Genomic DNA, 21,965 nt, shown 5'->3' with positions numbered 1-21,965 from the left:
TTATACCCGGAGTCTTAGATTTCTTGTGAATTAATATAGAATACCATATATAGATCCGAAAGAATAATTTACTTTGAATTAAATGTTCCCACGGCCAGAGGTATTACCCATAACAAGGTGGACTATGTAGAGTACAATATTGATATGAAACAAGAATTTTGAAATGGTTTCCCAAAGAGCAAACCCATTACATGTTGCTCAACAACCGCAGAATACCAGCAATGCGCCCACCAAGCGTCAACTGATATCCCGTCTCAACAATACCCTTGCACATCTCCCAAGCTGCAATTCCACCTTTCGCGTCTGCCGCGTTCTTCCGGTTTTGGATAGGATAATCCAGGCGCGGTGGAATACCAGTTCCAATCAAAGTAGGGAATCGATCAACACAAACAGCCTTGATATTGCACAGACCGCGCAGTCCCTCCTCGCCCGCGAACCGACCATATCCAGAGCCGCGGACGCCACCAAACGGCAACTGTACAGCGTAAAAGGTACCGAAGTCGTTGACTGCTACCATTCCGGCGGAGATTTTTGACACGCACGCTTGCACGTCCTTTTGTCGGTGCCCGAAGACGCTGGCGCCTAGTGCGTACGATGTTGAGTTTGAGATGGCGATTGCGTCGGATACGGACTCGGCGCGCATCATGAGGAAGACTGGGGCAAAGAGCTCTGTTTGGGCGATCCGCATGTCGCGTGTCACGTCCACTAGGAGGGTTGGTGTGAAGTAATGGCCATGTTGGTGGACTGGGTGTTTGTATTCGGTGCCACCGGCGAGGAGTCGTGCACCTTGTTGCACGGCTTCGTTGATGAGTGTCTCGAGGTTTGCGAAGGAGACAGGTGAGATCATTGCACCAACGTCTGGGGTTTCAGTGTCGAGGAGGACGGAGCCGAGATGGAGATTTCGAATGCGGGGGGTTACGATCTCGATGAGTTTGTCGTATGCACTGGGAAGGGCGATGATACGCTCGACGCCGATGCAGTTCTGGCCTGATGACTGGAAGACACCGCGCATGAGGAGAGATGCGATGGAGGGTAAATTGCGGAGAGTGCGGGAGTCATCCAGGATAACGGCGGGGTCTTTGCCGCCTAGCTCGACACATACGGGGATGAGTGACTTGGCTGCTGATGCGCAGACGTGGTGGGCGACGGGCCGAGATCCAATGAAGGTTAGATGTGCGATATCAGGGTGCGAAGTGAATGCATTGGCAACATTGGGTAGACAGACTAGCATCTGGACCAAGTCGCGCGAATGACCACAGCTGGAGAGCGCGCCGCGCACCATCTCGAGGAAGTACATTGCAGACCATGCGGTTTGCTCAGAAGGCTTAACAACGACTGCGTTACCGGTAAACAGCGCGCTGATGATCGGACCAATGACGTTGTGTAACGCATAGTTCCAAGCCACACAGGCACCCACCACGCCCAGTGGTTCGTATGTGACCATGTTCTTCTTGTACATCATCAGGAAGTTGGTCGGCCGCTGCTCTGGTAGTAGTGCCTTCTCACCATGATCAATCGTCCACTGGAGCTTCTCCACTGTCACAAGGATCTCGCCGAATGAGCCGTCGACTTTTGTTTTACCCGAATCGAGACAGCATGTGGTAATGAGGTCATCTTGGTGGTCTAGGACGTATCTGCAAGATGTTAGTTAGACAAGCATTACGAAGGTGCCGTAGGCAAAGCGCAATGGTCTCAGAGGGCGGAGCAAATTTGCCAATCCACATACTTCAACAGTGTCCGGAGAACCTTTCTACGCTCAGCAAAGGTAGTTTGTGCCCACTCCGGCTGAGCAGCTTTCGCAGCCCGAACGACATTGTTGACATCTTCGACCGTGGCGGGCTTGATTCCGTTACCGAGCACCCTCCCATCGGCAGGACAGTAGCTCATAATCAATTGGTGGTTCCATTTCTGTTTAGAAGGACAGCAGTTAGCTCAAAGATAAGAAAAAAAAGTCACAGGATTGGAAAGGATTCTGAGTCAAAGACTAGGTTAGTCAACTTACTCCCCGAGCTTGATCCTGCAACACCATTTTCTGCTGCCCCTGAACGTCATCCCATGTTCTGATCGACCCGCCGTTGCGCACTTCGGATGGAATAGGAACATTGAAAACAATTGCTGCCTCTCTCCAGCTCTGGAGGTAGAGGTACCCCACGTACACGGCGACAAGGGAGGTCAACGCGGCTCCGATGTACGGGGCGTACTCTGCCGACCCGGGAGGAGCGTAGGCCTCCAGAAGACTGCGTAGCGCTGGCGGAATGTGGGAAGCCAGATAATCCATGGCGGGAACCGGTGCAATCGTACGATTGGGATGTGTTGGGAGACTAAGTAACGCGGGTTCCTGGAGACTTTTTGTGGTTGCGATAAGGCGATAACCGAAATGTCCAGTCGTGCCATACAACATGGACGTGGCGATCATCTAGGAGTATCCCAAGACTTATTTAGGAAACTGATGATTGTGTATAGCAATAATGATACATTTGTATTGAGAGTGAAAAATGGTAAATAAAGATATGGAATACATATATTAGGCTCAAAGCCATCCATCCTCATAGATTCATACGATCAATCCTCATCTGGCAAACAATCCACCTTCATTTCAAATAATTTCGTTGTCATAAATGCGTTCATTCGTCACTTGTTACGTCAGAAAATGAACTCTCGCTTTCCTCAGTCTCGTCCTCGGAGTCCTTGTTCACTTTCTTGCGCTTACCAGCCACGCCCTTAGCAGCTGCTTGCTTCTTAGAAACCACAGACGGGCCATTGCCCTTGCGCTTCCCATCGCGGGTCAACAAGTGATCAATGACACAGTCGTCCTCCCAACCAGCACTGGACTCGCCGGTAGCAGCTCGGCACCGGGGACAGGTCTTCCCATGCCGGATGAACAGTTGGTGGAGAGAATACTTCAAGTGGTCGGGGATGCGCACTTCCAGGTGGCTAAAGGCGCTTACTTCGTTTGCACGGACAGGAATCCATCCGAGCCAGCGGCAGATCCGAAAAATGTGCGTGTCAACGGCGAAACAGGGCCGCTGGAGGCAGAACAGGATCACACAGGCGGCTGTCTTGGGTCCGATTCCGGGGTACTTGATCAGATCGGCCATGGCTTCTTCACTGGTGAGATTGTGGAGGTGATTGAGGGAGAGGACGTTCTGGTCTGCACAGGCAATCTCGTATTGTTTGTCCTTTTCGGCCTTTTCAGGAACCAGCTTAGACAATGAGTCGTTCTTCGACTCAGAATCTAACAAGATAGCCCGGCGCACCTGGTTGTCCTCGTGGACTATGTCAAGAATCGCCTTGAGATTCTTGCTTTTGATGTCGGCCAAGCCACCACTTTTGATGGCTTCAAACACATCTTTCACAGTAGCCTGTCGTACGGCATCCCAATTCACGCTTCCCTTGCCGATGCCCTCTGAAAGAGTGCCAAATCGTTGCACAAGCCCACCAAAAGCCCTGGCAGCATTGTTGCCTGTGGTGGCACCGCTGAGAAGAGTACGAATCAAGGCATCCAGAACAGATGGGACCTCACCACATCCGGTGACTGTCAGGGAGGGCTCAGGGATGGTTGCCGGGGCAGTGACTACACCATGAATGCTGGACAACAGCCGATTGACAACTTCGCACTCCTCGGCGGTTGGTCGAGCCAGTTCGGGAAAAGGAGAGATACCGGGCGTCAGGCCATAAGTATTCTTCTTTGGCTTGCGGCCGGTTGTGGTAATTGGAATTTTAGGTTCCTTCTTCAATTGGGTTGTAGCCTTGTTCACAGTGGATTGTAGCTCAGTGACCACATTGTCAACTTGTTCGTCCTTCAAAGTTTGGTTTTCCTTGTCAAATCCAGCAATTGGTGCCGAAAGTTCTGTTGCTACAGACAATGAGGCTGGCAAAGATCCTAGGTTGTGAGGGAGTTCATCAAACAGCGCTGGGCCCAGCACTGGCTTCTCTTGCTTGATTTTCTGGTCAGTAGGCGATTTTACATCAGTGATTGTGTTATTTTTGGGTGTAGTCAGGGGATTGGAGACATTGGGCGTGTCAGTTGGATTGAGGCGTTTTCGTTTGTTCACTTTAGTAGTGTTGGATGCTTGAGTAACCGAAGGGGTATTTTCTTCTCCTGCAATCAAAGAAGCTACAGCCCGTGCTGTTGAACGAGTAATGCGGCGTTCCATGATTGAGAAGCTCCGGTTAGGGAGCCTGCAGCAAGTGTCGATTTCGTTCGATGTTGTAGGAATAGCAACGTGCCTAAGAACTGATAATTGATACAAGATATGCTGAGGTATATCAATTTGTTTTAGCCATCAACGAGTAGGCAAAGGTGAAGCCTGGTGTTCAGGATGATTGTATACCTAGGTTAAAAATGTGGAGGGAATGAGATGATGTTACTGGGCAATGGCGCATACACGTGACTTTCCTCTTTGGGTATCTCAAACTTTAAAATTCAGAAAGAGAAACAGCAGGACTTCAAGGGAAAGATGATATTGATTTTAATTTCATTAAGGATTATTGACAAGTATATCTCAAGAGACCGGGTATTGGTATTTTCAATGCATTTCCACATTTCAACATTTCCACATCATTTAGCGGCATATCAGCCACATATGCTCCCTCAAACAAACGCCCAGACACCCAATGCAAATTTGCGAAATGGTGGAGAAAAAAAAAAGATTCAGATTGCTCGTAATCATGCCTCGTGGTCAGCCTGGTTATGGATGCTAATGTCCATGCGGTCCGAGACCTTCGGGTTTGTTTTGTCTTCAGCGTGGTTGGCCTGCTTGTCGGCGCCAATCGCTGTCGACTCGTTGTCTATAGCAGGAATGATTTTGCCGTTGGTGTCCATAGTGACTCCATGGGCAGCAATCTGGAAGTCGGTCATGTTGGCAAAGCCATTAGTGACAGCCTCTTTGGCCTTGTCAAGAGCCTTGACCTTGCGACCTTCACCACGGACGGACTCCAGATGTTCGAAGTAACCGGATGAAACGGGGGTAATGTAGCTACCACAGAACACACCGACCTCGAAGTTTGTGGGCTCCTGCTGGCCATTCTCACGGGCAACCTCGGCACAGGCGTCCTTCAGATCAGGCAGAGTTTGGAAGACAACAGCCTCTGCACCAATGTGCTTAGCAATGGCCTCTGAGTTCCGATTGTGCGCAACCAACTCTTGAGGGGAGGCAAGATCGATACCGTAGATGTGGGCATGTGTGATCTCCGGTGCGCAGCTGGCAAGGTAGACCTTCTTGGCGCCGGCTTCCCGGGCCATGTTGACTATTTCACGACTAGTAGTACCACGAACAATACTGTCGTCAACCAGCAGGACGTTGCGGTCCTTAAACTCAGCCTTCATGGCGTTGAGCTTACGGCGGACACCCCTTTGCCGTGTCTTTTGCTCCGGCATGATGAAAGTGCGGAAGACGTAACGGTTCTTGACAAAACCGTGGCAAAAAGGCTTCTTAAGGTATTGTGCGACATTGGTCGCGGACACAGTCGCCGTTTCAGGAATGGGGATAACCACGTCGATGTCCTTGACAACCTCGGGACCCAGGACATCGAGGACGCGTGCACCGAGACGGTCGCCCATGCGTTGCCGGCTACGGTACACACTGATGCCATCCATGACAGAGTCAGGACGAGCAAAGTAGACATACTCGAAGATGTCTGGGGCGTAAGCCTTCTTGGGGGCGACTTGGCGGAAGACCGGCTCGCCACCCTTGGCGATGATGACCGCCTCACCAGGCTGAATGTCACGGTGGTTGCTGAAACCCAGCTGGTCCAGAGCGACTGATTCGGAAGACATCATGTAATCCATGCCAGGTCCATCCGCGGACTGACGGGACCCCAAAATAAGGGGGCGGATACCGTATGAGTCACGGAAACCCAAGATACCAAAGCCTAGATGGCGAGTTAGTACTCCGGACTAGAGGACATCATGCATGATTGATAACTTACCAGCAAGCATAGCAGTGCAGGCCCATCCACCCTCGCAACGTTTGTACATGCGAGTCAAGCTGGCAAAGAGGTCCTCGTGGTTGACACGGGCCTTCTTGGTCTCGCTCAGCTCATCAGCAAAGACGTTGAGCATCAGCTCGCTGTCGCTGTCGGTATTGATATGACGGTGGGCTTCAAGGTCAAGGTGCTTCTTGAGGTCCCCGGCATTAATCAAGTTACCGTTGTGTGCAAAGCAGATACCGTAGGGGCTGTTCACGTAGAACGGCTGGGCCTCGGCGTTAGCACTGGATCCTGCGGTCGGATACCGCAGGTGACCAATACCCATGGAGCCAGGCAGGTTGGTCACCTTAGCACCTTCCTGGAAGACCTTGGCAGCCATGCCGTTGGCCTTGAGTTGGTAAATGCGACCTCCAGAAGCACATGTTGCAATACCGGCTGCATCCTGACCACGATCTGTGATACCAAAACCTTTAGTCTCGCGGTCGCAGGTGTATAGATTCTGGCCGGAACTCACGTTGGAGAAGGTAAAGTGCCTCGTGCAAATCCACGGCGGCCGCAGATGAGGGGTTCGCCTGGATCAACGCAATGATACCACACATCCTGACGGAGGGTAGGCTTTCTGGATGGACGAAGAGGATTAGTACCAGTATTCACCCATTGCATTCACAATATATAGCAAGATTGCAGTGTCTCAAATCAGTTCAGGTGTTTATCCGCAACAATTGTTTAGGAAGTCTAACATCTATAAAAAAACCATAGATCATCATAAGAGACAGGGGGGGGTGAGTAGCTTGAATAAAGCTGAAAGCCAAAAATAGTAAAACCATGCCACTTACCAAAACCAAATCACGTAAAAGAATGAGGGAAGTTCAGAGAATGGTCATCACTAGAAATGAACACCACCCCAAGACAGAGAGAAGGAGAGAAATATTCCATGGCAGTTGTGTTTCTTCGGTGGTTGTGCCCCACAGAATGAAAATTTCTCGCTCCTCCGCCCGGGCCGACTTCGGGGAGACGACCCGGGGGAAGCTGACTCATATCATGAGTAAGCGGTCTGCCCTGGGCACCTGGTACCTTTGCCCTAGGTACTGTCCCGAACAGGCTAAGCGTCTATATGATGTTGATACATACAACCTCAAATAGATGCATATGCAAACCAGCTTAGAAGGATCGTACACACCTTCAATGGGTTAACAAATGAGATACCATGCCTTTATACCAGTCTTTCATGCTGCACACAACAGTATCTCCTCTGCTTTGTTGACAACTAGAAATACATAGACATCCGTATGAATTGCTTCAGTTGGAATTCGTTATGTGTAGAGAATCTGGCAAAGCCTGCTACCACTTCTCTTCAGAATAGACTGTCATCTCAGCCAAGTATTCATTCGCGAGAGGCTAGTTTCGAACACCCGACTATAGCAATATAAGTGTTTCTGAAGTCATCCGAACTTGAGACTCTATCAGGTCCCAAGATCATCCATCGGCTTGATAAAGGCACGCACTCTCTTTTTTTACCTTGATTTTAGAGCTAGCCTTTCTTTCCTCACACATACTGAGCATGGAAGACTTTTATCGCTCAACCATCACACCAATGGCTGATGTCAATGATCGATCCCGTATTTCGGTGTCTCCCTTTGGAGACCCAATCCATGTCAGCACTGCGGAGTTTCGAGCAGTAACTTATGAGCCAACAATGCCCGACGACGATATAATCATGATAGATCCGTTGACGACCGCTGACACTTCGCCCATGCAGGAGGCCGGCCACACCTTCCGCCCCACCGAGAACATGGAGGTCGTGATTGACCTCACTTGCGACGACGAGACTGACCAAGCCATTGAAGAACTGACCTCTGACATGGCACACGTTGCGGCATCATCCATTACCCCCACCGGCGACGACTCAGCAAGCGGCCGGTCCTCTGGTAACTCATCTGTCATCAGCAACCAGTCCGCCAGCTCCAGCGCAACGCCAGAGAGAACTCAGCAAGAAATAAATATTGGGGGCATTGTATTCAAAGCCGGAATATCCCTAGAGCTTGATGATGGGTCTTTCATGCGTGTCGAGGACGTGATTCCTCAGCCTCATGACCTGCGCTTCTTCGGCCGGCGTCTTTACCGCACAACTCACCCCGAAGCCAAGACATATCTGCCAAAACTAAACCACGAACTGGTCTGGCTCACTCAAAACACCGACCACGTGAGCATCAAGAGAGTTAGACGAGTTGTGCCCATTTGCTTCACCAACTTTCGGACAGACTTCAATACACCGGGAGGAGAACTGACTTGTCGACTGAAGCTCACAATTCGCCAGAGCGGAGTCGTGATTCTCCCTGGCCATGCACCTTTGAGTGCAGAGCAATGTGCCATTGAATGGCTGACCTTCTCTGAGTCTGACCCAGGATATGGTAAGCCCGCAAACCTGTTGCGACGTGAATGGAGAGACCAGACTGTGCCTTTCGGCGAGGCTAGTGCATCTTCCTTGGCCATGGATCTTGAACGACAAGGCGTGATCGATCTAACTACCCCTGACCGTGCATACACCTTTGGGGATGCGTACTGTGGTGCTGGTGGTGTGTCTTGCGGAGCTAAACAGGCCGGCGTGAAACTCCAATGGGCCGTTGATATTGACAAGCATGCGCTGGAAACATATCAGCTGAATTTCAACGACGTGGAGGTCGAGCATTCCGATTTCTTCAGTTTCCTTACCAATGATCCAAAATTCCTGCGAGTCGATATTGCACACTGCTCACCCCCGTGCCAAACCTGGTCTCCTGCTCATACTGTGCCCTGTCCTCGCGATGACGCCAACTCCGCGTGCGTCTTTTCGGCTGGAAGTTTGATTCGAGAGTCACGGCCCCGAGTGTTGACCATGGAGGAAACCATGGGGTTGCCACAACGATTTCCCGTGATCTTCAACCGAGTTGTCCTGGACATGGTTGAATTTGGATATTCTGTTCGCTGGTCGGTACTGGGGTGTGACGAATATGGAGTGCCACAAGAGCGGAAGAGACTGCTTCTTATTGCTGCGGGGTAAGTGAAATGAAAAACGAAGCTTTTGATATTTCCATTTTGATGTATCTAACCACGTGCCCTTAGACCCGGTGAAGCTCTTCCACATTACGCCCAACCCACTCACGGTATGCCTGGTCATGGCTTACTTCCTCGGGCAACAATTTCATCCACCATTGACAATATTCCTCCCGATGCCGATGACCACAATGTCGACGGAGCTCTTGCGCGGTGGGCTCTGAGCTACCGGCCCTCCTTTGATCGTAACTCTCTGGCTAGGACCATTACTTGCGGGGGAGGCGAATACAACTATCACCCCTCGGGCACCCGGCCCTATACAAATCGTGAGATGGCGCTCTTGCAGACATTCCCATTGGACTTCCAGTTTACTGGTAGATTCATGCGCAAGCAGATTGGGAATGCCGTGCCCCCGCTTTTCGCAAAAGCTATCTATGGAGAGATCGTCAAGTCTCTGCGTCAGACCGATACAGAGGAGGCCATGGGAAACTTTCACTGATTATCAAGGAGAGTGATGGCGAGAAAGATGATAAGTGAAAGGGAGATGAATAGGAAGAGACAGGGGGAATTGGGGATTGAGGATGGCTGATGATCTGCCTCACGTGCAGATCAACCGAGGGCGAAGGGGAGCTCACACAGAGCTCCCTCGCCCCCTCTATGTGATAACAAAGAACTCTGCTCTTGACTCCGTATTAGTTTGCCCTTTCTTGTACATTCGGACCGCGTATATTCCGATTTTCGCTGCATCGTGCAGCTCTTGTCTGTTGGTCTGTTGTTTACATCCGAACTTCGGGTTTCTCCCGGTGAGCTTAACAGACGGTAATGTAGCACTAAGACCAATTGAGAAAGTAAATGTAATTATTGACCTGTCAATCTATAGACCAGGTAGTTGATCCTAAAGCCATAGGTGTGCACAAGGAGCATGGAGTAATACCCGACTGTAACCGACCCTCGGCAGGATGAAGTCAGCTAGGAACTCAACCCCGGCCATTTTCCTCCCTTTTTCCCCAACATTCCTCCTTTCGTCCATTTGTTGTTTTAAATAACCCATCTTCCCCCTTTTCAATTGTGCCCATTGGATCTTCAATCTTCCCAATTCTTTCACAATGTCCCTGCCCGCAGTGAGACGCCTGACCCACACGTCTCCCCGCACTTTGGCCCGCATCTCCAGATTGCCCACTTTGGCTTCTTCCCTCTCCATCTCCCCCCGTATCTCTGTCCCTCGCACTCCCCGTTTCTCTACCATGGCCGCTCGTCAGTCTGCCGCCCCGGCGGTTCACACCGATAAGTCTTATGATCCTGAAATTCAGGATATGGCTAGTTACATCCACGACTATAAGGTGGATTCCGACTTGGCAGTAAGTTACCCCGGCTCGGGTACATGGAGCACCGGCTAAATTCGAAATTTGGTTTTTTTTTAGTTTGACACTGCCCGTTTGGTGTTCTTAGACACCCTTGGCTGTGGATTGGAGGCTCTGAAATTCAAGGAGTGCGCAAAGCTCCTTGGTCCCGTCGTGGAAGGCACTGTTGTCCCTAATGGTACCCGTGTGTTCGGTACACCCTACCAACTGGACCCCGTCAATGGAGCTTTCAACATTGGCGCTATGATTCGCTGGCTCGACTACAACGACTGCTGGCTCGCTGCCGAGTGGGGTCACCCTTCGGACAACCTAGGTGGTATCTTGGCTGTGGCCGATTGGATCTCGCGCACTAACCGCGCCGGCGGAAACCTTGGAAATGGCAAAATTCTGAAGATCCATGATGTTTTGGAGGCCATGATCAAGGCCCATGAGATCCAGGGTGTCCTGGCTCTGGAGAACTCCTACAACAAGGTTGGCCTCGACCACGTCGTTCTCGTCAAGGTTGCGACCGCCGCTGTGGTCTCCAAGATGTTGGGCCTCACTGAGAAACAGACTGCCGATGCTATCACTCAGGCTTGGGTGGACGGCCAGTCTCTCCGTACCTACCGTCACTCCCCCAACACCATGTCGCGCAAGTCGTGGGCTGCCGGTGACGCCTGCCAGCGCGCTGTCAATCTGGTGCTCAAGGTCCAGAAGGGCGAAGGTGGTCTCCGCACCGTTCTCTCTGCTCCTACCTGGGGCTTCTACGATGTCCTGTTCAAGGGCAAGAAGTTCCAGTTCCAGCGCCCCTACGGTAGCTACGTCATGGAGAATGTGCTCTTCAAGGTTTCCTACCCTGGTAAGTGCAAAAATATACCGCAGGAAATAAAACTGTACAAGAATCGACAACAGCTAACTCGTTTTGATAGCCGAGTTCCACTCCCAGACTGCCATTGAGGCCGCTGAAAAGGTCAACGCTAAGCTTGCGTCCATGGGCAAGAGTGCCAAGGACATCAAGGAGATCACCAACCGCACACACGAGGCATGCATCCGCATCATCGACAAGCAGTTCAAGGAGATGGACAACTTCGCCGACCGTGACCACTGTGTGCAGTACATGGTCGCCACCATGCTCGTCTTCGGTCGCCTGACCGCTAGCGACTACGCTGACGGCTCCGAGGCTGCTACCTCCCCTCTGCTGGAGGAGCTCCGCAAGAAGATCCGCTGTGTCGAGGACACCAAGTTCACCACCGACTACCACGACCCCACCAAGCGCACCATCCCCAACGCGCTGACCGTCACCCTGAACGACGGCACTGTCCTCGACGAGGTCGTCGTCGAGGCTCCTCTGGGCCACCGTCTCCGCCGCGAGGAGGCCAAGCCTGAGATTCTGGCCAAGTACAAGCGTCACATCGAGGCGCACTTTGACAAGGCTCGCGTTGATGAGCTGCTGGAGCTGGGCTGGAACCGCTCTCAGCTGGAGAACTACGATGTCGACCAGTATGTCGACCTCTACGTGAAGGACAAGGTGATTGCCTCCTCGTAGACATCTGAATGAACGGCTGATCTGGTGTGTTGTGCCGGAAATCATGCCTGTATGACGAACATATCTTTTATATACCGCAAAACTGTATAGAGCTTTTTCAGTGTTTCTTCAGTATTCTTCTATTCACAACATAACTATACAAATGTCCTTGCATTCTTAGCCCGAGGCCCCAGGTGTGCATTTCACCCCCAAATTCGACGGGGTATTAGCACACAGCACCTCACTTCCCCCAGACGGCGCCTTGACAGTATAAGCACCAACCTTGACATCACAAGTTCCACCAGATCCACAAGCAAGACTGCCCGTAACAGCCTTATACTTCCCACTAGTCGTCCCGCTAAATTTATCAAAAACGATACCCGTCAAATCCGCATTTCCAGGATGATCCACGCAGTAATCAGCATCCTCTCCATAGCAACTCTGAATCTGAATCGCATAGTCACACCCATCAACCACAACACCAGTGAAAGTAACATTGCTCACTGTCGACATGCCATGACCTCCACCAGTGGGATACGTCTTGATTCCCGCGGCTTTAGTCGAGTCGATCATCGTCGCACCGGACACGTACACGTTCCTGACCGAATCAGCGGAACTCTTGCCCAGAGATCCCACCGACAATCCATGACTCCCGGTGCAGGTAATATCTGTGACAGTCACACCGTCCGCGCCGGGCTTGAATGCCACGCAGTCATCATCGTTCTTCACATTCACATTGCTGATAACGACGTCCGTGCTGGCGCCGATGTCGAAGCCGTCTGTGTTCTTCGGCTCATTCTTACTTTTGGATGTGGCGTCCATCTTGAGATCGGCAAATATCACGGTCTTGGTATTTCCTTTGACGGAATTGAAGACGTTGGGCGGGTTCTTTTGGCGGAGGTTCGAGACTTCGATGTTAGAGCCGCCGGTGATATAGAGGAGGGTTGGGCGGGCGTAGCTGCTGTCTGCTGCGAAAAGGTCCCACCTATACTTGATATTAGTGGACTGAAATGAAAGTTGAAAGATGAGAAAGAAATACATACGCATTTTGTCCATTTCCATCAATCACTCCGCTTCCTGTCAAAGAGCGGATCTTGAGTCCGTCGATATTCTTGATGTTGATCATTGCTGTCTTTCCCTCCCAGAAATCAGTGGATGAGCTGAACTTCAAGAGTCCTTCTACTTGGAAGTCACAACCGACACATCCCGCAAAATCTAGTACGCTGTTTAAGTAGTAGGTTTTGCCGGCGGGAATGACTATAGTGCCTCCCTTGCCGCAAGAGGCAATTGCCGATGTGATGGCGGGCACATCGTCGATTGAGGCCGATCCTCCTGCTGCAGGTGTGCAAGCTGAAGCACGAGTGTTGAGAGCTCTTGTGCTGTCTGGTAGGGCGAATGTTGAGGTGAGCAGCGCAAAGGCTGCCAAGGATCTTGCTATCGACATGGCGCAGTTGATTGAATGTATCACAGCTATATGCCTTGGGAGTAACTGCGTATCTAGTGAACTTATATACTCTTTTTTACAACGTTTCTAGTCTCCTTTTCCCTTCTCCTTTTAGTTTCAAATGTTTTACAATTTGCATGTGGACGACCTCGATGTTTTGTCAACGGAGAATTAAGACAACCTGAAACACCTCCGCTTTAGCGCCAGTCCCATCATTCGAGGAATATTTTCTTCTTCAGTGAATATCATTTCTTCATTCTTCGGCAGTAATTCCTCAAATTGGTATCCGGTGAATCTTCGGCGTTGATTTCCCCGGATATATGATTTACACTGCATATACACTTCCCCTGAAGCCACAAGTTTCGCAATGTCGCGGAACTCCGTGAGATAAGTATGGGATTGAGAGGAATGAGACTATTAATATACTCTGGATAAATTGCCTAAATACATTTACCCCTGACCAAGGGTAGCTATGGCCAAGGAAAGCTTCCCATTTATGGAAATACCTCGGAGTGGAGAATAGTATGTCTCATCAACTATACCTCCGGTGGACACAGAGGAACCTCACCCTTGAAATAACGTCCGTATGACAGAGTCACTGCATATAATGTCTCTCAATGCGCATATAGTCCGACAATCATTCCCTTTTCTGCGGTAAAACAACAATCCCTACCAAATGCATCTACACAACCTCCTCCTCACAGCCCTATCCCTCGGGACGGGTGTTCTGGGCGCACCCGCCGAGTTAGTCACTCGCGCAACTAGAAATAGTGCCCCCTCAGGCTGCTTGACTGTCGGTTCGGGTGGAAAATACTCAACTATCGGCGATGCCTTGACTGCTCTCGGCTCGTCATCCGCAGCGGCTTGTATCTATATCGCAAGTGGCACGTACAAGGAACAGATTACTATCAAATATGCCGGTGCTCTGACTTTGTATGGTCAGACTGCTGATACGCAGACGTATAAGGAGAACACTGTGACTATCACTCATACCATCTCTTCGCCTGAGGCTGGCTCGTTGGATAAGAGTGCTACTGTGAATGTTGTCTCTGCTGGGTTTAAGATGTACAACATCAACGTGGTGAATGGATACGGCACTGGTGCACAGGCTGTTGCGTGAGTATTAATTTGTTTTGGTATGTGAATTATTGACTGACTATACTAGCCTCGTTGCCAATGCCGATAAACTTGGCTTCTATGCGTGCCAGTTCCTTGGTTACCAGGATACCTTGTATGCCAAGTCGGGAACACAGTACTATGTCAACTCCAAGATTCAGGGTAAGTCATGATTTATCTTCTATAACATGGATCCATCCCACGTTTCTATACTTACAGTTCCTAGGATCCGTGGATTACATCTTCGGCGATGCCTCCGCCTGGTTCGGCAACTGCGACATTGTCTCCAATGGTCCTGGCTATATCACCGCCAGCTCGCGCGAGAAGGCCACTGACACGGCCTGGTATGCAATTGACAGCTGCAACATCAAGGCTGCATCGGGGGTTAGCGATGGAACTGTGTACCTTGGCCGTCCGTGGCGAGGACTTGCTCGCGTCATCTACCAGAACTCCAAGCTGGGTAGTTTGATCAATCCCAAGGGATGGGCGACAATGGCAGAGGGTGCCACACCATTCTATTATGAATTTAACAATTCCGGAGCCGGGTCGGATACTTCTGCGCGCCTATATGAGACTGCGATCTCGGCTGCGGTTACGAAGAAAACTGTCCTGGGAAGCGATCATGCTAGTTGGATTGACTCGAGTTATTAATGGACTGTGAAGGTAGATTAGGGTGTAGTTTGTGGAAATATATTTTATATTGACCTGACTGTTGGCATCATGTTGCGTTATTTGCCCAGGTGTGCATATATATCATGTACATAGTGCTCAGTCTCTAAGCTCATAAGCATAAGGCAACAACTCATCAATGGAGACAGATTTCACCTCCCCGCCCTTCCGTACAATAACCCGAATTTCAGGGTGCAAATCATGCAGGACCTGTCGACACCGACCGCAGGGGTTGACAATAACTCCATTGTGGCTGTCTTCCCCAACAGCAACAATATGTGATAGACCGGGAGTCGCGGCACTCGCGGCTACACCGAGCACCACGAGCTCGGCACATGGCCCACCCGTGAAGTGAAAGACGTTCACGCCGGTGAAAACCTGGCCATTGGTTGATAAGGCTGCGCTGGCTACGCTGTGGGTATCGGATTTAGGGATTGCATTGATTGTCGTTCTTGCGATCTCGACAAGTTTGATTTCGTCAGAAGTCAAGTCCATGATGGATGGAGGGATTTGATGGTTGATTATGAAAGAGGTATATGCGATATGATCAGGATGTTTCCGATCGTGAGGGTCTGAATATGAATGCTGATATGCACGGAATTTCTGTATGTTTTGAAAACAACGGGAGTAGTTTGAAATTGTCTCCATAGTGGGGGTGCCGAGAGAAATTTCCTATTCCGGTGCCCGATTGCTCGAATTTGATCATTGCAGGATATGAGGGTCTACGATAATGATACTTTAGTGTATACATCCTGGTGTAAGGAGATGGTGTGGGAAGACTATTAGGAGGGAAATGTTGAGCAGATCCTCCCTGGGGTAAAACTACACTATTGAGATCTCCGTTCGGTGTGAACATTCCATTGTATCACAACTGTAGTGAACATAATTCCCTTTATTATGTTTGCGCATGGATACCTAAAACAATGTCTTCCATGGAGGCCATTTTGGAGAAGTGAACAAAAAATGTATGAATGTGGATCAAAGAGCTGAATGAACATGCTTCGTGTCATGTTGAGGGATATCTTGAACAAAAACAGCGCAAAAAAAGAAAAAGCCCGGCAAAAGCAAAGTGCAGAAAAGAAGTGTCGTGAACAAAAGCAAGAAGCCGTAGTGAGCCCGCCGGGCAAACCATGGAGGGTATATCCACTGATGATATCAATGCAAATTGCAACCCCCACAGGATGATGCATGCAGCAGGAAGCCACTCTTTCCGGAAATCATCCTCGTGCTTCTTCCTCTGGCGAATACGAAGCTTGGCAGATCGGGCACTTGTACCGACGGTATTCAAACCAAGACTTCAGACAATCTAGATGGAAGGCATGCTTGCAGCGATTCAGTACGAGCACCTCGCTGCCGGGTGGGGAATGTTTTGCCCCGCAGATGCAGAAAGCGTCTGGCCGTGCAGTCGGGTTGTGATACTGATCGTGGGCTAGAACGGATGGATCGGGACAGGCGAGGTACGGGGATGACGATAGTGCTGATAGACAGATGGGGCTTAGCGAGAGTTAGCTTGATTCTGAAAGATTAAAACGATTTGTCCAGGATTGTGTGCACGGTCTGTTATCAGAAGACGATGTGTTTATCCAGGAACGAAATGGATTGGCATTGGGGGGTATCAGGGGGCGAGACTGGCGTGCCCAGAAACATGAACCCGCCTCGACAAGAAGTCGCCGATCCCGATAGGGCGGAGGGACCCAGAGCCCAGCCCTAGTGTCCCCGCACTACATCATCGAGCCGCAGGGCCAAGAGGCTGGAGGGAGGGGGCCGGAATCGGAGACCGCTGGAATGCTGAGATGTCACACTTACCAAGTATCTTGGCCGTATTGCTGGGCACTGGTGGGCACGTTTTGTTCTGCCAACCATCGGTCCACAGACACCGGTTGGCCAGACACCGGTTGGCCCAACACGTTCTGCAACTGTACCTGATAAATCGGGGGGAGGACTGTGGTTTGGCCCATTGCTTGTATGGCTGCCCTTCGTCGGTGATGCCACATGATCATGCTAAGTAGAAAATCATAAATCAGTGATCGGCAAGTCAGAGCTTCGAGAACATTTCGCATGCATGAAGCGGGGGAGCCAAGACTATCGGGCCTATGTACTCACACCGGAATCATGCTGATCAGGGAAAACAGTGCAACGGCCCCAATCACAACCCCGATTATCTCCTCTCGCGGCATGGAATCGTCCATAAGTGGAGGATCATATGGGTTCTGGGTCCAAGCGAGCAAGATACGAGAAGAAAAACAATAAAAATAAAGAATTGGAGTATCGCCCAATAAACCCAATAAAGATAAGAGGAATAGCGCAGCGTCAGACAATGTGCAACCTGGATCGGATCATTCGGGTCAATCATGTATTCAGGCACCGTGTTTCCAATAATAATTGAGGGCCCATTCTTTGAGGCAAAAAAACAAGTTTAGTCGTCTTTTTTGCCTCATGAAAATAGAGGGATGTCCCCGGAGAAGTGGGTAGATTTGAGGCGGAGGAACTCTCGAGCCCCGAAATGCCAAGAAGTTCCAAGATGCCAAGAGCCAAGGCGCCCAGAGGTGGGAAATAAATCAGAGCAATAAAGGGCGATGACCTGTCCAGCCAAGAGAGCGCCAAGCCCCCTCCGCACCAATCAGAATCGGAGAATCGTCGCGTGGGCGACATGTCGGCCGTCGCCCAGGACTGTTTGCGTCATCAACTCAATGGGGAAACTGAGCATGATTCGCCAAGAAACATACGCTTCATACCGAGATCTGGGAATTGAAGCTGATTGGATGTGAGAACATGATGATAGCTGGTTCCCCGGACGTCGGACGCCATTTCCATCAGATTATTTCCGGTGTTAACAGCCGGTCATATTTCGCCATCGAGACCAGATTCTTATCTTATTTATACCTTGCGATTTCCCCCTCGGAGGAAAAAAAGAAGGTTGTTTCATAGAAGTGTACCTATTACTCAAAGTAATTCGGTGGATGGAATTTCATTCTCTTACAAATACCTTCTATATGATGCCCCCTTAAGAGCCTCATAGAAGTACTATCGTTCACTCAATCTACTCAACTAGAGACACACACACACGCACACACATACTACGCTCGCCAAATGTCGCAGGAAGCCCAAAAAGGCTCAGGCCCTCAGAGCCCTGCTGATAACACACAACAACCTCTCTCCCAGCCCGCCCATAGTCTCTCTTTTGATGATGTCATCGGCGAACTTCAAACCAATTCCGACGATGGTTTAACGTCTACAGAGGCCAAGCAGCGCGTTGAGAAATATGGCCAGAATATGCTTGAAGGAGACGAGGGCGTCTCCTTGGCGAAGATTGTCATTCGACAGATCGCCAACGCCATGATGCTGGTAAGTCCAAAGCAGGAGAGACCTTCTATAGAGTTATTGCTAAAAAGTTACAGGTTCTTATCATCGCCATGGCCGTCAGTTTCGGTATCAAGTCCTGGATTGAAGGAGGTTTCATCGCCGCCGTCATCGCTCTGAATATCGTTGTCGGTGTCTACCAGGACTACGCCGCAGAAAAGACCATGGACTCGCTACGATCGCTCAGCTCACCCACGGGTGTAGTATCTCGTGATGGAAAGACGGCAACTATCCCAGCAAATGAGATCGTCCCCGGCGACATGGTCGAACTAAAAGTGGGAGACACTGTCCCTGCTGATGTCAGGTATGTACCGCAACCCCAGCGCATAAAATTCCAGAACCTCAAGTTAACCCCCTTGCAGACTCGTTGAAGCATTTAACTTCGAAACCGATGAAGCATTGTTGACCGGCGAGTCTCTCCCGGTTCAGAAAGACGCCAATGCCACCTTCGACGTCGACACTGGCCCAGGCGACCGATTGAATATCGCGTACAGCTCTTCCACCGTGACCCGAGGACGTGCTCGTGGTGTCGTCGTGGGAACTGGTATGAGTACCGAGATTGGAGCTATCGCTCAAGCCCTCCGTGGAACTGACTCCAAGCGTCGCCCTGTTAAGCGCGGACCTGAAGGCGAATCAAAGAAGAGATGGTATATCCAGGCTTGGACATTGACGACCACTGATGCTATTGGCCGCTTCTTGGGTACCAATGTTGGTACACCTTTGCAACGGAAACTGTCTAAGCTGGCACTCCTGCTCTTTGCCATCGCTGTCGTTTTTGCGATTGTCGTTGCTGCGTCGAATGATTGGCGCGGTGATAGCGAGGTTATCATTTATGCGGTCGCGACTGGTCTGGCTATGATTCCGGCTTGTTTGGTGGTTGTGCTCACGATTACCATGGCTGTCGGAACTAAACAGATGGTTAAGCGTCATGTCATTGTCCGCAAGCTGGATTCTCTGGAGGCTCTCGGCGCTGTTACCAATATCTGCTCAGATAAGACTGGTACTTTGACTCAAGGCCGTATGGTCGTAAAGAGGGCTTGGATTCCATCTGCGGGAACTTACTTAGTCGGCGCCTCGAATGAGCCTCTTAACCCTCAGGACGGCGAACTGAGCTTCATGGCCGAGGCTCCGGTCAAATTGGATGGAAAGGAAACGGGCGATGTAGCATCGCCAGATGACCTGCTGAAAGACAACGATGAGCTCAAGGCCTTCCTCAACGTCACTGCCATGGCAAATCTGGCCCATCTCCACCAAAGTGCCACTGAGGGATGGCAGGCTCGTGGTGAACCCACCGACATTGCCATTCAGGTCTTCGCCTCTCGATTCAACTGGGGCCTAGATAGGTGGACTAAAGGCGAAAAGCCGGTCTGGTCACAAAAGGCCGAGTATCCATTCGACTCAAGTGTGAAGAAAATGTCTGTCATTTTCTCCAAGCGTGACGAAAACTCAGAGAAGAGCCATGAAATGATCTTTACCAAAGGCGCTGTTGAACGCGTTCTCGAGGCGTGCACCACTATCAAATGGAAGCCCGATTCAGACCCTGTTCCTATCGACGATGAAATCCGCGATGAAATCTTGCAGAACATGGAGGCCTTGGCTAAAGAGGGTCTTCGTGTGCTCGCTATGGCCGGTCGCGAGAATACCTCTCCCGCAAAAGAAGGCGGCGACCCTCTGCCCCGCGAGGAGGTTGAGAAAGAATTGTCTTTCTACGGCTTGATTGGTCTCTATGATCCCCCTCGTCCGGAGACGGCTGGGGCTATTGCCCAGTGCTACAAGGCTGGAATCTCCGTGCATATGGTTACTGGTGATCATCCCGGTACTGCCCGCGCGATCGCAGCGCAAGTCGGAATTATTCCTGCAAACATGGATATGATCGCCAAGGACGTTGCTGATGCTATGGTCATGACCGCTTCCCAGTTTGACAAATTGACCGAAGACGAGATTGACCAGCTCCCCACTCTTCCATTGGTTATCGCTCGCTGCGCGCCTAACACAAAAGTCCGTATGATCGATGCCCTGCATCGCCGTGGACGCTTTGTGGCTATGACCGGTGACGGAGTTAACGACTCTCCCTCGCTCAAGCGGGCTGATGTCGGTATTGCCATGGGTCAGAATGGCTCTGATGTGGCTAAGGATGCTTCCGAGCTAGTGTTGTCTGATGATAACTTTGCCTCCATCATCAACGGTATTGAGGAAGGTCGTCGCATTTTCGATAACATCCAGAAATTCGTTCTGCATCTTCTGGCGGAAAATGTTGCTTTGGCTATTACCCTGCTCATTGGATTGGCCTTCAAGGATGACAGCAACCAGTCTGTCTTCCCTATTTCCCCCGTTGAGATCATCTGGATTATTATGGTTACCTCTGGTCTTCCTGATATGGGCCTGGGAATGGAGATTGCTGCCCCAGAAGTGATGGACCGGCCACCGCAAAGCGTAAGTTCTTCTAAACCACTTCCCTCGCGGTCCAACTTACTAACAAATCACAGAAACAAGGTATTTTCACCTGGGAAATCATCATCGACACCCTCGTCTACGGAGTCTGGATGGCCGGTCTCTGTCTGTCAGCATTCTCTCTCGTTATGTTCAAGTGGGGAGACGGTGATCTCGCCATGGGCTGCAACACAGAATACAACAACCCCGACAAACCCTACAACTGCGAAACAGTTTTCCGCGCCCGCGCCACTACCTTCACTTGCATGACCTGGTTCGCCCTCTTCCTCGCCTGGGAGATGATGCACTTGCGTCGCAGCTTCTTCCAAATGCAGCCCAACTCAAAGTTACGTTATACCCAATGGATGCACGATATCTGGCGCAACAAGTTCCTCTTCTTCGGCATCATGACTGGTTTCATTCTTGCATTCCCTATCATCTACATCCCCGTTATCAACCACAGCGTCTTCATGCATAGCAGCATCAGCTGGGAATGGGGGATTGTGTTTGTTGAGACGGTGCTTTTCTTCCTCGGCATTGAGACCTGGAAATGGTGCAAGCGTATTTACTTCCGTCGTCAGGACCGGAAGGCTGCGGCTCGGGGTGATCAACCTGGTAGTGAGCATCGCAACCTGAGAGATTTCAGTCGCTACACTACCATGGACCGCTCGGATACGCAGGGCAGTGATATGAAGGTGGAGCAATCTATGGTTTAGGTGGTCTTGATTTTTAATGAGCATTTATCCTATAGCGTGCGTTTGCTTCTGTGATTTGAGATCCTCTACTGCATTTGTTACAGATTACTTGTTCATTAGACATATACCACCAGTTTTGTTTTGAAATTCATGACTTTTATTATTCAGAGACATCTCTATTCATACGAATCTCCGAGGTGGCTTTCAAAATGCTTAGAACAATCCCTATCTTGCTAGAGTCATGCGCGAGAACAGGTTCCACGTCGTTTGTATGGCCTGAGACAGGTCCTCGTTCATGCGATTTATACGATTAGACGCATATAAAATAGAAATTTCAAACACAATGGGTCCAATAGAACTTGGCCTGAAGTGAAGTCGAGTACTTCCAAGCTTCACCAGTAAACATTGCCTATGGGAATTTT

General features: G+C 50.4%; 10 protein-coding genes across 10 annotated transcripts; 4 read left to right on the top strand and 6 right to left on the bottom strand.

The window, feature by feature from the left end:
- Positions 1–187: 187 nt before the first annotated feature.
- Positions 188–2,416, bottom strand: N7500_001653 (aldehyde dehydrogenase family protein; the record flags this gene model as incomplete). Its single annotated transcript, XM_056672799.1, has 3 exons — positions 188–1,634; positions 1,727–1,908; positions 2,003–2,416. 3 exons carry the CDS (start codon positions 2,414–2,416, stop codon positions 188–190), a joined length of 2,043 nt encoding a protein of 680 aa, XP_056536318.1.
- Positions 2,417–2,624: 208 nt separating this feature from the next.
- Positions 2,625–4,157, bottom strand: N7500_001652 (endonuclease III domain-containing protein; the record flags this gene model as incomplete). The annotated part of the gene is made up of 1 exon (XM_056672798.1): positions 2,625–4,157. The coding sequence occupies one exon, from the start codon at positions 4,155–4,157 to the stop codon at positions 2,625–2,627; it is 1,533 nt and encodes a 510-aa protein (XP_056536317.1).
- A 512-nt stretch (positions 4,158–4,669) lies between these two features.
- Positions 4,670–6,530, bottom strand: N7500_001651 (amidophosphoribosyltransferase; the record flags this gene model as incomplete). The annotated part of the gene is made up of 3 exons (XM_056672797.1): positions 4,670–5,874; positions 5,932–6,384; positions 6,446–6,530. 3 exons carry the CDS (start codon positions 6,528–6,530, stop codon positions 4,670–4,672), a joined length of 1,743 nt encoding a protein of 580 aa, XP_056536316.1.
- A 995-nt stretch (positions 6,531–7,525) lies between these two features.
- On the top strand, positions 7,526–9,463 carry N7500_001650 (DNA cytosine methyltransferase; the record flags this gene model as incomplete). Its single annotated transcript, XM_056672796.1, has 2 exons — positions 7,526–8,967; positions 9,034–9,463. The coding sequence occupies 2 exons, from the start codon at positions 7,526–7,528 to the stop codon at positions 9,461–9,463; spliced, it is 1,872 nt and encodes a 623-aa protein (XP_056536315.1).
- Positions 9,464–10,070: 607 nt separating this feature from the next.
- Positions 10,071–11,850, top strand: N7500_001649 (putative 2-methylcitrate dehydratase; the record flags this gene model as incomplete). The annotated part of the gene is made up of 3 exons (XM_056672795.1): positions 10,071–10,322; positions 10,386–11,163; positions 11,234–11,850. 3 exons carry the CDS (start codon positions 10,071–10,073, stop codon positions 11,848–11,850), a joined length of 1,647 nt encoding a protein of 548 aa, XP_056536314.1.
- A 156-nt stretch (positions 11,851–12,006) lies between these two features.
- On the bottom strand, positions 12,007–13,273 carry N7500_001648 (putative extracellular exo-polygalacturonase; the record flags this gene model as incomplete). The annotated part of the gene is made up of 2 exons (XM_056672794.1): positions 12,007–12,814; positions 12,873–13,273. The coding sequence occupies 2 exons, from the start codon at positions 13,271–13,273 to the stop codon at positions 12,007–12,009; spliced, it is 1,209 nt and encodes a 402-aa protein (XP_056536313.1).
- A 676-nt stretch (positions 13,274–13,949) lies between these two features.
- On the top strand, positions 13,950–15,040 carry pmeA (putative pectin methylesterase; the record flags this gene model as incomplete). Its single annotated transcript, XM_056672793.1, has 3 exons — positions 13,950–14,389; positions 14,439–14,551; positions 14,616–15,040. The coding sequence occupies 3 exons, from the start codon at positions 13,950–13,952 to the stop codon at positions 15,038–15,040; spliced, it is 978 nt and encodes a 325-aa protein (XP_056536312.1).
- A 117-nt stretch (positions 15,041–15,157) lies between these two features.
- On the bottom strand, positions 15,158–15,553 carry N7500_001646 (cytidine deaminase family protein; the record flags this gene model as incomplete). Its single annotated transcript, XM_056672792.1, has 1 exon — positions 15,158–15,553. The coding sequence occupies one exon, from the start codon at positions 15,551–15,553 to the stop codon at positions 15,158–15,160; it is 396 nt and encodes a 131-aa protein (XP_056536311.1).
- A 722-nt stretch (positions 15,554–16,275) lies between these two features.
- On the bottom strand, positions 16,276–17,247 carry N7500_001645 (uncharacterized protein; the record flags this gene model as incomplete). The annotated part of the gene is given in 3 exon segments (XM_056672791.1): positions 16,276–16,552; positions 16,865–17,149; positions 17,162–17,247. The coding sequence occupies 3 exon segments, from the start codon at positions 17,245–17,247 to the stop codon at positions 16,276–16,278; spliced, it is 648 nt and encodes a 215-aa protein (XP_056536310.1).
- A 901-nt stretch (positions 17,248–18,148) lies between these two features.
- N7500_001644 (ATPase P-type K/Mg/Cd/Cu/Zn/Na/Ca/Na/H-transporter) lies at positions 18,149–21,564 on the top strand (the record flags this gene model as incomplete). The annotated part of the gene is made up of 4 exons (XM_056672790.1): positions 18,149–18,403; positions 18,457–18,722; positions 18,781–20,851; positions 20,905–21,564. 4 exons carry the CDS (start codon positions 18,149–18,151, stop codon positions 21,562–21,564), a joined length of 3,252 nt encoding a protein of 1,083 aa, XP_056536309.1.
- Positions 21,565–21,965: the final 401 nt, after the last annotated feature.

The sequence above is a fragment of the Penicillium coprophilum genome, assembly GCF_028826855.1.
Source record: "Penicillium coprophilum strain IBT 35676 chromosome Unknown utg000002l_segment0_segment0, whole genome shotgun sequence".
Lineage (NCBI taxonomy): Eukaryota > Fungi > Ascomycota > Eurotiomycetes > Eurotiales > Aspergillaceae > Penicillium > Penicillium coprophilum.
The sequence above is the reverse complement of the archived record's forward strand: the minus strand, read 5'-3'. Positions and strand labels throughout refer to the sequence as shown.